General features: G+C 39.2%; 1 protein-coding gene across 1 annotated transcript in view; it reads left to right on the top strand.

Moving 5' to 3' along the window:
• CD109 (CD109 molecule) overlaps positions 1-13,539 on the top strand; it is an 81,073-nt gene that overhangs the window by 31,006 nt on the left and 36,528 nt on the right. Inside the window, exons 8-20 of the mRNA XM_063330159.1 lie at positions 548-644; positions 1,733-1,868; positions 2,759-2,868; positions 4,584-4,823; positions 5,176-5,277; positions 5,372-5,434; positions 6,829-7,005; positions 7,601-7,753; positions 8,503-8,577; positions 9,030-9,090; positions 9,637-9,772; positions 10,531-10,648; positions 13,393-13,506. Coding sequence (XP_063186229.1) covers positions 548-644; positions 1,733-1,868; positions 2,759-2,868; positions 4,584-4,823; positions 5,176-5,277; positions 5,372-5,434; positions 6,829-7,005; positions 7,601-7,753; positions 8,503-8,577; positions 9,030-9,090; positions 9,637-9,772; positions 10,531-10,648; positions 13,393-13,506 — 1,582 coding nt within the window. The remainder of the gene's footprint in view (positions 1-547; positions 645-1,732; positions 1,869-2,758; positions 2,869-4,583; positions 4,824-5,175; positions 5,278-5,371; positions 5,435-6,828; positions 7,006-7,600; positions 7,754-8,502; positions 8,578-9,029; positions 9,091-9,636; positions 9,773-10,530; positions 10,649-13,392; positions 13,507-13,539) is intronic.

Genomic DNA, 13,539 nt, shown 5'->3' with positions numbered 1-13,539 from the left:
CATTCATTCACTACTTCCCATAATCAGGCAGGTGTTCAGCCATCTCCAGGAAAGCAGGGCTCCATCACACATAACAGTTACTTGGGAAGACAAATGCCATAACTCCAAACGTCCCCTTCCTTCTTCTTCCCCCAGCTTTATATGCTGAGCATGTCACATGGTATGGGATATCCCTTTGGTCAGTTGGGGTCAGCTGTGCCAGCTGTGTCCCCTCCCAACTTCTTCTGCCCTCCCAGCCTGCTCGTTGGCAGTGTGGTATGAGGAGCAGAAAAGGCCTTGACTGCCTAGCAACAACTAAAAAACATTAATGTGTTATCATCACTGTTTCTCATCCCAAATCCAAAATACAGCACTACACCAGCTGCTAGCAAGAAAGTTAACTCCATCCCAGCTGAAACCATGACACCATGTTTCAAAGTGCACATGTGTTCTAGCCATGTTTGAGGCCAGGGAAGAATATTTTAGTAGAATCTTTTTCCTTGAGAGCTCTTTAGGATCCCAAGCCCTGGAAGCAATGCATTGTTTGACTTTGACTGATGTGTTTCAGGTACACGTATGGAAAGCCAGTGAAGGGAACTGTAACGGTCACTTGCCTTTCTGTCTCTTACTGGACAAACAAGCGAAACATAACAACAACAATGGAGGTGAGACTTCTCATAGCAGTTCGTAGTGTTTTAGACTTTAAGCCTGTGTCTCCTTTTGTAGATTAAATACGCCTGGGACCATTCTCAAGTGCTGAGTTCAGCTGACATGGTCTATGTGACTCGCATGGATAGCGTTAAACTCTCTTTAATTTCCAGAACAAAGTGCCTACATTCATACTGCTGGTTGGGAATGATACTTGGCTGCTGTGGTCCCTTGAACTGTGCCTGGAAGTTATTTTGGAGAGTGCTAGTTGGCCCAGGTAGAAAAACTTTCCAGGAGCTACTGTAGCAGCTTAGGTGATGGAGAGCAAATGCCCAGGAACGCTCCCTGGCCCCGCGTGTGCCCCTGCACACTCAGCCCTGCATTACAAGGCCAGAGGAGACCATTGCAATTGTCCAGGTTGAGCTCTAGCATAGTACAGACCAAAGCGTTTTGCCTACTAATTACCTAGTAATTACATTGGAGTTACTTTACTAGATGTAACCTGGAGCATAAGATTTAAAAAGGCATGCAGTTTTCATCTGAAGGCTGAAAAGTGTTGATAGATTCATGGCATCCTTTTGCAAAATCGGGCCTTTTACTTTTGAGCTGTGGGCTACGTTTAAAACACGTTCAATTTCTGCTAAATGGTGTGCCTCTCGGTTTCTGTTGGCTGACTTCAGCAGCTGGCTGACTTCGGTGCCTTCAGCAGCACTTAGCCTCAAGAAACTCTGAGCTCAGGGATGTTGGATAGGGTGTATCCCCCTTCTCAGGCAGGGACCTGTTTGTTGTATTTTTCTGTAAAACATAGGCACCACTGCTCTTGCCACGTAGGCTTGGATAATTCTAGATATTAGGAAAAAAAAAAAGTTACTTTCTCCATAAGTCATTGCTGGATCTAAAAAGTCATGAACTTCTACTGGATTTAATAAAAATGGTTACTGAAAGCAAAAAATAAAGGTCAGCATTCAAAATTTTCTGGTGTTGACACTCCAGAACTTGTATGTGGGGAAAGCTACAGGACTTAACCAGAAATAAGCTGTTGTGGATGAAAGGTTTCCTTGTCTTTGCTTGTTCAACAACTTTTTTTTTTTTTTCTGCATTGCAGATAAACGGATCCGTGAATGTAACCTGTAACAAGCTTATGTTGCAAAACTTGAACACTGATCAATCATGGCACCAAGGTGACAGTGATTACATGGAGCCAATAGAAATTATTGCTGTTGTCACTGAGTCACTCACAGGTATGTGGCTGTGTGAGGTCTTCTGAGAGAAATCCAAAGAGTAGGTGGTGCTGGAAGAGCTCAACACTATGTGGAAGGGCTTGGAGCGCTGGAAAAGCATCATGTGCTGATGGCAGTATGAACCATCTACATGCAAATATATTACCTGAGAAAGTATATTATCTGAACTGTTGCTTGCCTAGATACTAGGTAGTTTAACCAGCTCTTAACTCAGCTGAATATAGTTCTATGGTAAATGATTTATTAAATAACCAAGAGATATGTTCAGATGCGGGCTTAAAATCAATGACTGATCACTTTTGGTGAGAAGAGCAGGCATGAAGAATTGCTAGCATTAGCTTGAGTCTTACAAACTTAAGTTTAATCATAAACTTACCTTACTTGTTTGTTTGTAAACCACATCAGTAGAAAGAGCTCTCTGGCCCCGTGTTTTGCACTGTCTTTACCCTCTTCTAGATTGTCTGATTTGCAAATTGAGCCTTTCTGTGAGTTCATATTCCACTGCACTTTGTGTATTAAAAAAAAATATCATTTGTACAAATTTTCTACCTGTCCCAGAAAGTAGATTTCATTACAGAATTTCTGTAGAAAGTCTGGCAAGGTGAAGTTGGCTGATTTGGGATTCTTAAGTTCCTTCCTTGTGTCATTCTGACATAGTCTGTGTGGAGTAGAGCACTGTGGTGTGGCTTATTTCGCGTTGCGGAGGACAGTACCAATATATACACCACCTTTGTACTGATCCGTAGCTGGAAGAATGGAGAGAGAGAGGATTGTAAATGGAGAAAAATGCGATAGAATTATTTAAAAATCATGGTCAGTAAATAGTATTGCTACTAAAAGAATATGTATGTTAAAAGCACGTTGTCTAAACACATACAATTATTCAACAGGAATCTCCCAAAATTCAAGTACCATCATATTTCCAAAGCAAAGCGACTATTTTATTGAATTTTTGGACTACTCTAGAGTTATAAAACCTTCTCTGAACTTCATAGCTACTGTAAGTTCTTTTGTTTTATTATGATCTGTACATAAACAAACGTGACTTCTTCTCCTGTAATTTTGCTTAGATGCCAAAGTTTGCCTCAGATTTTTAAGTGTAATTTACAGATTTGTTTTCAGATTACCTCTTTTTCATGATATGTATCGGCAAATACTAAACTTAGAGGTGTTTGCTCTAGAAAAGGATAAAGTGGTCGGGAATGCTGTAGTGTTGGTGGGATATATTTGAGTATAGGTTGTCAGCATTCTTATGGAAGAGAAATCTTTTTAGTTTCTAGCTGATTGTTTTCTATTAGGTGACTGTGCTTTAAAACAATAGAGTAGTTATTGAGTCCCAGCCCTGCTAATATTTGTATATGGAAGTGTGTGTATATATACACACAAATACATACTTTATATAAAGAATGTATATATATAACTAAGCAGCTGTTACAAATTTCAGTAAAACTCATCAAACCACATGCTCTCAATGAGTGTCTTTTTGGCTTTCTGTCCTGCCTTTCGCATACCAGCTGCAGTCCTCTCATGGAAGTATTTCATGTTCTTCCTGCTGTCCATAGTCTGCGTTCAGTATTTCTACATTTAGCAGAGGTTGCATATTGTATCACTGCACTTTGCTTGAAAAAAGGAATTGACTTTACAATTCTTGAGCCTTTACTGTGTAGAAATCAGACCTAAATACCAATAAAATATGCTGAATATACACTTTCAGAGTAGATTGGCTCAACCTGTAGCTTTGTGCTAGCCTGATCATTTGGGTCTTTGGATTTTGTCTTTTTTATCTTCCTTGCCAGCATCCCAGTTTGATTCCAGTTCTGACCTGCTGCTTCTGCCTCTTCCAAAGATGAGCTGAGTGAGAGGTAGCTGAATCATTTATCAATGCTTGCAGCTAGGAGAGAAGGAGGTATCAGTTACGCTCCCAGAGGAGTGTGAAGGAACAGCTGCTGTCTACGTGTGCTGTACAGAGAGCAGATAGGAAACTAATGGCAGAGTTGGAGAGGTAATGGAGTGACAGACCTCTGGATTGAAAAAGAAAAGGGAAACATTAGTTCAGTGCTTTTAAATGTAGAAGTTGACTTTTTGGAGTGTGTAATGCAGAAGGAGAATGGTTTTATTATGGATGAGAATCTCTTTGAATATAGGAATAAAGGTTGATGTAAGTTGTAGTGCTGATTGATGGATGCTGGAGAGAAGAAGTTACAGACTGTCAATTCTGGGCCTGTTTTAAGTCTTTTCTTCAGCTCGTTTGATGAATCTATAAAGACATCTGGCTCGGTATCATCTCTGCTCATCTGACACATTTTCCTGCACATGATGTAATGTTAGGTTGTCCTTTGTGGTGGTGGTGGTGAGATACAAGTGATAAAATTAAATATTCAGGCTTTAGGTAGGATGTGTGTAATTTGCCTGAGTCAAGCATTTTCAACAAGAAGAGTAATTGGGAGAGATGAAAGGCAGGTCATCTTTTGGGTTCTGTCTGCTTCACTTTTGCTCTTTTTTTACTCCCTGAAGTTATGAATAATTTTGTACTTGGCTGACTTGCCTGCCTGCAGTACTCTCAAGGGATTAAATATGAAGTTATTGATGTGTCAGAACTCTGAGGATTCCCTTGTTTGTTTGACATGCTGTGAGTGCAAATATTACTGTTCTGTTCTGGGTTGTGAATTTTAGTTTTAGGCTGTTGATAGGTGTTTTCTTTCTTTTTGCTTTTAGATAAAGGTGACACGTTCTGATAGCAACCAGCTGACAGCTGAAGAGAGGCAGAATCTTGTCACAATCACTGCACAACAGTCAGACTTGATTTTTCACCACTCTTCACTTTCTCACCTTGAGAATGAAGCCACAGAGGAGAGAAATCTGACAGTCCATGTCCTCAATTACACAGTCCCAGAAAACGGAATTATTGATATTGAGTTTCCAATCCTGTCTAATACAAAAACTCTGAGAGTTCAGGTATCGCTTTGTAATATGTTACTTTGGAACAGCAACACACCAAATTGAGCGGGCTGTGATCCATGGTATGCTGTTCCTGCCATCTGCAACAGCTGATATGTCACCTACTGTTATTTTCCTTACTTATATTCATATTGGAGCTGGAAAGAAAGTGATGGATCCTGTCTAAAAGTGATCTAAATAATTGCACCAAGATAGCAGGGGAAAAAAGAAAACAGATACCCAAAGCAGGCAATAAAGTGGCCATTTACTGCCATTAAGGCTACCATGCTCTTGTAAACAGTAACATATACGTGAACATCACACAGATTTTGCTGTTTTGTTAAGAGCTTTGTTTTACATTGTCTTGCAGGCAGAGTTCCTCAACAGTAGGACTGACATAGGTGTTTACGATGTGTTCAGCTCCCCCAGCCAGACTTATCTCCAGGTTAAAACAAAGAGCCAGGATATAAAGGTACAGTCTGAGACAAAACTTGCCAAGATAAGAACAGTTCAAGTTACTTTTCATGTTTCCATGCTCTTTTGTATCAATCATATTCTTTTGCTAGGCTGGGAAGCCTTTTGAGCTGAGTATTGCAAGCAACAAGCCAGTGAGAGAGTTCCACTATCTGGTAAGTTACTGATTTTACATACGGTGACAGTCCAAGATGAGTTTTACCAACCTGAGAAATACTCAATGAGTGGAATGGGATTGAACATTGGAGAGATTCAGCATTTTTTGTTGTATTTTATGAAAGAGGTGGCCCAAACACTTTCTTTCCACTAGGATGGTCCTTTTTCAAAGAGAGCTCCATTTTGCTACCTAGCAGAAATGCCTCTGTCAATGTAAGGAGGTGCTCTCTGGGAGAAGAGCATCTCTGATTTGGGTGTTGAGTTACCTCTGCTTGCAGATGTGTGAGACAAGGTGCAACTGTGAGAACGATACTGTCTCTGACTGTGCAGAACACCCACGACGGGAGAAGGGGCAGGGATGTCCCAGGAGCAGCCCAGGCTGGGACTTGTCAGCAGGTCTTGCAGATGCAGGTGGAAGCAGGAGGCTGGTGGAGCCTGTACACGGGTTCAGGACTGTCAGGGCCAAGCCTGCAGGCCCAGAGTGAGGAGAAGACCTGCCCGCTGAGAAAACAGATGGTCCAGCAGGCAGGGCAGCGTTGTTAACAAGGGAAGTTCCTAGGTAGCATTTTAAAATACCTGGCTTGGCTGATGGCTTGTTTAATGGTTCAGCTGCTGTACCGTATCTTACAGCATCTGGGTTGAAGGGTTTATTACACATACCATCACCCGTCTCCCATCCTGTCCTTAACACATGCATGTCTTGTGCACAGTCTACAGCATAATGATTATGACAACTGCAATTCTTTTCCTTTTGGAGTCTTCAATAGTAAACTGGATAACAAAAACCTTAGGGCAATATAAAATGTGGGCATTCATGTGTTTTTTCTAAAATAGAAGTGCCCTCTAGAATATTTAAAAAAAAATAGGTACATGCAGTCAAAGGCAGGGAACTGCCCTTCATGGCTCTGCCTTCACTAGTAACTGGTATGGTCCAATAGGGACAGATTTAGAATGAAAAAGTTGGTGCTATGGGCCTGAACTCCAGGTGTTTTGAGGTAATTTCAGATCTAATCCAATGTAGTAGACTGAATGTTTGTAGCTAGAACACATTAGTGGGCCTCAGTTCTCACTCCATGGTGCAAAATAAAGTGTAGTAAGTAGGGGTGTTTAGGAGATTTGCTTTTAAAATTGTATTCCTGATCCAAACTCAAATGCTATTATAGATGACCCGCATGACCCAGACGTATTACTGTTGCATTTTTATGTTCTTGTAGCAGTTGTTGTGCACTCCCCCTGTTCCATACCCAGTCTCATAGAACTGGTCAACCACTTAGTAAAAAAAAAAAAAAATCACAGCCATATGTGTCTTATTTTAGTGGCTATTTGTAGAAGGAATTGCAGAGCTTATGGCAAATTGAGATACCAACAGACTGTTTAATTTTTCCCTTTTCAGGTGTTATCTAAGGAACAAATTATGGCTTTTGGCACAAAGGCTGCAAAAACATTCACTTTAACAGCAGAAAACTCCTGGGCTCCGTTGGCATGTATACTTGTGTTCTATGTTGATGAGCTTGGAGTGGTTGTAAACGATGCTCTCACCATCCCTGTTCAGCCTGTTTTGGATGACAAGGTAACTATATTCAACTTGAGTCCGAGACCATGTTTTTGTCTGTTTTTTGTATGGTAAACAGTGTTTTAGATCATAGGATTGTAAAATCTTCCTCATTGAAGATCTGATCTGAGGTTTGTGTAAGTCCTTGGAAAGACTTTTGATAATACTAGTACAGTTAGGGTCCAGCTATAAAAGAAGGGCTACTTTATCTGAAATAAGTTTCTACTAGCTCGATGTCTTCCACGTAAATAGACACACAGCATCTCCTTGTGCTTTTAATAGTTTGGTCAATTACTGAGCCAAAGATTGCTTTGGCCAACATAGTGGAAAGATAAGTGCTCTAAGTGTGGAACTGTAAACGTTTACGAAGACTTTCTTTTAGCCAGGCAGTGGTGAAATGGTATGGATCCTGATGCTGACTTCCCACCAGGCCAAGGAATTGATCAGCTAGGAGAGCGAGAGAGCAAAACGAATATTTTCTCAATGGTCCTAGGAAAAGCAAATCTAGGATCTTAATTATAACCTATTAAGCTAAGAAAATGCTTCCTTGGAGTTAGTGTCTGTAAATATCACTGTATAATTTAAACGAATGCTGTTTTTCACTTTTTTCTAGATTAAAATCTCTTGGAGCAAAGATAAGGTCAAGCCATCTGAGAAAGTCTCCCTTAAAATCAGTACGACGGAACCAGGATCAGTAATTGGACTTGCAGTTGTTGATAAAAGTACAAAGCTTCTAGGAGAAAGTAGTGACATAACAGAAGAATCTGTAAGTGAATGGGAAAGAGGGTTTTCATTATTATGTGTATGAAAGATGGATGTTTATGGAAATGTTACAGTTTATATGCAGAACAGGTACTGTTCTTTGGGCAGGATTTTTAGTCCTTAATTATGCAAATATTTTTTTACTTCTGCAAGTAGTTTATCAACACTGATAACTGAGCAGAAAAGACTGTAAGGCTTACAAGGTAGTAGACCCAGCATTTCAAATTCCAATTAATGCTTTATTGTTCTTCCATTCGATAAATTGGTTAGTTAGCACTTGGCAGGAAAGACAAAAAAGTCAGAAAAACTCCCTAATGATTTGTGCTTTGTGCTCTTTAAAGTTAGTAATATAAAATAAAGAAAGAATTTTATTTTTTGAAGAGCAGAATAAATTATTCATCTTTTTGAATTCCTTTTACTTGCAGAAGCTCTAGTGCATCAACAGTTTGAAAAAGCTCACAACATACATAATTCCTAAAGTTCTCAAACGACGTAGACCAAGTGCCATAGAATATCAGTGGGCTGTGGTTCCTATTTTAGGTTTATATAGTCTCTGTCACTCTTCCATTAATCATGAAAACATTGCAGCTTAATCCCCTTCATCCTGTCATAGGTTCTTTTCTCTTTGACATGAGAACTAAGCAAGCTGCTGCTTGAGGTACAAGTCCATGGATTAGCATCTACAACAGTGAAAGTTCTGAAAAATGTGAGTTTGCATTCACTCTTTGGATGATTTACTTTTTCTTGTCCTAGGTCTTCCATGAACTCAATTTATACAGCACAATGCAGTATTTCCCCCTGGTCAGAGGTTCTTTTGGTGTCTTTCAGGTACTTTTTTGTTTGTTTGCTTCTAAAATTCTAAGCTGTTGGGTTTTTTACTGCTTAGTGATTTGCACATCAGTTGCTAGAAGAAAATGCCCTTTTAAAAGTTTGGGACTGTAGACAATATACTGTTTTCATGGCTTATATAGGTTTTGAATTATGAAATCTATCAATATGTAAATAATCTGCAAAGAAATATGTTTATACTTTCATAATTATGGATTGCTTTATGCCTAATATTCTCTTCCCTTGGAAAAGTTTTCAGTCATTAAGGCAATATTTAGATTCAGATGATCTCAGTTTAGTTAGGTCCTGTATATTACTTGCTTTAGTTCTATAATTGCTTTATTATGATGACTTTATTTTCTTAAAAAGAAAGAAAATAAAAAGAAAATATATAAGCATTGTTGATGTCCTGAATGTCCTGTATTGAGATATACTGTATAAATTTTATCCAGAAATGCAGCCTTTGGGTATCAACTGATGCAATTCTTGAGGAGGATAAGGAACATTTTCTTTGTAAGTAATATAAATAAATGTAGCCAAATATAATTTGCTGAGTGGGGAAGGAGGTCCATGGGCTGGAGCCCCTATTAGGTCTTCTTAATGTACTGCATCCAACCTGCATCCAGCCTTGCAAACTATTACCATTCCCAAGGTTCAAGACATACAAAATGCATATGACTAGTATTTTAAAAACGTCCTTTTTGCTGCTGTCCTGAGTGACACTACCCGTTAAAGGTCTGAGGGTGAATGGAGTTTTTACTTGCGGTTTCAGTTGATATATGTGGCAGTGTTTTGTCACGTGTAGCCATATTACACCAGTTCCATATGCACTCCAGAGAGGCCATGTAGAAATTTAAGTTTATGTGAAACATTTTTAGTCTTAAAAAAAACAAGCAAAAAAAAAAGTTCCTAGTGTCACGAGTGTTACCATATGTAACAAAGCTATAGATAATACTCCAAACACTATATTAATTTGATTTTTCTTAACTGTATTAATTGGATTTTTCTTAAACCTAGATATTTGTAGGTAGGACAATTTTTTTTTTTTTAATTTCGTAGATGGTGGAATGATACCCATAGAGGATGGTTTTGGTGATGACATACCAGTATCTAAAGATGGACCTTCTGATTTCAGCAATCTCTATGTGAGGACACATTTTCCAGAGACTTGGCTTTGGATCGACACTAAAACTAGGTATATGATCAGAAGCAAATGCAAACTAGTTTACACTTGTCGTTGTTATTTTGTAGGTTTTAGTAGCATTCTGCACTGATGCTGAACGCTGCTTAAAAATGTAGTATTATTTATATTCTACTACCACCTAGAGGCCACAAGTGAGATTGGAGACCCACCAAATGAGGCATTGTAGAACTGCACAAAATACAATGCCTGACTGAAGGCCTTTTAGTTTCAATAGAAACTAGATGCAAATCCTGGAGACAAAAGAAACTTTCTTCCTTTTATAGATGAGGAGATAAGAGATAGGGAGACAGTGTCTTTTTCTCTACAGTACAGGAGACGATGGTAATTAGCCCAGAAAGGGAAATCTGTTCCTGTCTGCCCCTAATTCAAGGAGCTGTTCAAACTGTCAAATGATGGTGAAATCTGACCTGTGTCACAAAGAACAAATGTCGTATTCTTTCACAGCTGAGAAGTTCGGGAAGCAACCGTCATCTGGGATTGTTTTAAAGGATCTGTAAAAGTTGATTATGTGTAATGTGATTCAATGTAGTTACCTTCAATTCATGTAATTTAAAATGACTTAAATTTGTTTTAATCATTTTGATCCCATCACAAATATTTCTAAATGTTTAAGAAAAAAAACCAAACCAGATAATCAGCAGCTTTTCCTTCCAAGAGTTTGGACTTAATTTTGGACACATTTTAAACATTCATGTCCAATTACTGATGTCTGTAAATGGATGCTTTTGAAAGTCTGCTCTCCTCTTCAGATCTGACACAGACACCACAATGGAAGTCATTGTACCTGATACCATCACATCCTGGGTAGCCAGTGCTTTTGTGATGTCTGAAAACAGCGGGCTTGGAGTGACGACTGCTCCAGTGGAGGTACCATGGCACTAGACAGTTCTCCTTTAAATGATGGTAACACTGTAGGTTATTACTGGAAGCTGTATTTTAGTTCTAAGAGCAGCCATCTCCTTATACTAATAAAGTGATTGAGAGGCCACATGTAAAGAAAACATCATCACTGAAGATATATGTGACACTGTACCTCCCCTTCCTGCTCATAGAAATACCTCAAACATTACACGGGTACTTGAGTGTCTATTTCTGTTGGAGCAGTTGTTTTGTTAAAGAACTTTCAGGATGTGCCCACTTCAGAGTCTTCGTATGTAGAAAAGGGGAATGACTGGCTGAGGACAGTGTATTTCCATGTTTTCTTGTCTCTGCCAAGAGGACTTTCCATGAGTTGATAGGGCATGTGGGAAGGTTTGCACAGGGTAGATGGAAAGAGGTGTCTGGGATGGGAGAGGGACGTTGTCTGCTGGAAAGATCATGTCACTTTGCTGCTTCTCTAGCACTCCCAGGAGGGAGGATGGGAGAATTGCTTAAAGGCTAAATTCTGGCCTTGCTTTCCATTCCCTGTCAATACCAGTCTTGGACTAAATATAGGTGCTACTTTTTGGGTAACTTTGCTTGAGGAGCGCAGTGGTCCCAGAGAGCCAGTAGTGGGGTGAGATGCTTCTTGCTGCCAAATTCCTGTCTCCTGATGCTCTTTTTGTGCTTCCAATTGTTCAAGGAATTTGGCAATTTAAGATAAATTCAGCACTCCTAAAGTGAGGTCTCTAGCCTGGGATTCCCAATGTACAAGTGCAGTTGTCCTAGGCTCACTCTGTATTCATGGAAACAGCTACTTAGAGTTACTTAGCCTGTTCAAAATAGCAATTTCTTTTGAAGTCTCATTTAACTAGTATTTTATATACATTGAATAATCCCGTGAAGATAGTTATCTCCTTCCATTCATTGCGTAAAGACCTAGAGAAACTACATTCCTAACTGAGACAATTCCACTTAGGTCCCTAAGGTTAGAAAGGCTGAAGCTGCAGTACTGGGTCATAGATTTCCAACTTGATGCCAGGACTAGTGCAAGCATAGCTTGGAGACTACCATTTACCCATTGAAGTTCCCATGCCCTCCAGTTCCTGGGGAGGGGCAGCTTTTGGAATCCAAACCAAGATCTAGGTCCAGATTTCATAGTTGGCTACTACACCAGACACACAACATGTGCCTTGAGCATCCTGATCATAACTCCACCACAGAATTTGGAGCCTGATCTGGATTTTGCGGCTAAGGCTCCTTTGAGACTGGAATCACGATTCTTGTTTCTTTCACTCGGCTTGGCAGAGATGGGACAGAAAGTGGAATAGTTTTCTGATTTAAACTGTATGAAAATACATACTTGGCCTGTCATCCTCAAATTTGAGAAGGCTGCAAGTAGAGCAGATGTTGAGATTATTATTTAACTATAATCACCCACATGCCCTGTTCAGTACTTCACCCTTGTTGGGATGTTTAGATTGCGCTTAGAGTTCCATATGGCTGAAACATGTTAATCAGTACCATACAGAGAGGCAAATGAAAGAAATGCATGAAAACTGTGATGGGGAAATAAATAAGTGACATCTGTGTCCTTACTGTCATTTAGTGCTTTGCATCTTGTTTTTATTTCATTTCTACTACACAGTGTTGATAATTTTACCCTATAATATTTTACTGTAATATACTGGGATATTCCCAAGTGTAAAACTTCAGTATTGCAAGAGTTTTAGAGAAAAGCAAAACAAAAAAGACAAAGAAAATAAGTACATAGAGAAAACCTTGACTACGAACTAAACTAAAAATCCTTCATCAGAGCTTCCCTAATGTCAAATATCTAAAGAAGTTGTTGATACTGAAAGCTTTAGCAAACAACTTCACAAAGTTTTAAAAGGAAAACATTGGAATATTTGCTAGCAAGAAAGAAATCTGAGGGGGGTTTTGATCTGAAACTCGAAACACTTGGAAGAATTTTTTTTAATGAAAGCCAAATTAAAACCATTTTTAGTTGACATTTCAATAATAAAGGGTATCATGCTTCAGCCAGTCTTACTGTGCAGATGTTCATAAGCAGTGAAATTTTGATCCCATTCAGCTTGATGAGAGCTTACTATTGACTTCCTAGAGCCAAGTCTTCATCCAAAACTCTCTGTTCACAGATAAAAGTAACTGCTTGCTGCTATATTTCTGCAATTTTTCTTTTAATTAAGAAAGGATGTATTTTTAGAAATATAACTAAAGAGCTTATGGCGAGATCAATCTTACAAAATAACACATCATTCTAAGGTATTGGTGAATTACAGAATTTGGAAAAGTTAGTTATTTTGTATTCCAGTATGCATTTCTGTATTGACATGGAGATAGGGCAACTGACAGATTCTTAATCATCCATTATGTGTGCACTCAAAACAGTTCACAGTTGCCTTAATGGGATCTTGGGACAGATCACAGATTCCAAACTTGCTGAAGGATAGACTCTTAGTCCCACTTCAGGTGCCTCTGTTGGAACTTGCCCTGTCAAAGCTGTCAGCAGCGCTCATCTGAATGGCGCAGCTGAGTTCCCACAAAGGTGCTAAAGACCAGAAGCAGCTTTGGCTTCTGCTTCAGCCCTGCAGTAATACACTTCGTTAACTGTAGAGAACAAGTAAACATACTCTGTTCTCTGAATTTAAAAGTAATCAGAAGACAAGTCGTATAGTCGTTTTCTTGCTAGTGTCTGATTGTAGGGGTTCACTGCTGATTTTGTTTTGCAGCTAGAAGCTTTTCAACCTTTCTTCATTTTCCTGAACCTTCCATACTCTGTCATCAGAGGGGAGCAGTTCATTTTGGAAGTGAACATCTTTAATTATTTGAAAGAAGAAGTCGAGGTAAAATGACAGTCTCTTTGTACTTGAATGTTA

This window comes from Chroicocephalus ridibundus, chromosome 3 (genome assembly GCF_963924245.1).
Source record: "Chroicocephalus ridibundus chromosome 3, bChrRid1.1, whole genome shotgun sequence".
NCBI classification, from domain to species: Eukaryota; Metazoa; Chordata; class Aves; order Charadriiformes; family Laridae; genus Chroicocephalus; species Chroicocephalus ridibundus.
The sequence above is the reverse complement of the archived record's forward strand: the minus strand, read 5'-3'. Positions and strand labels throughout refer to the sequence as shown.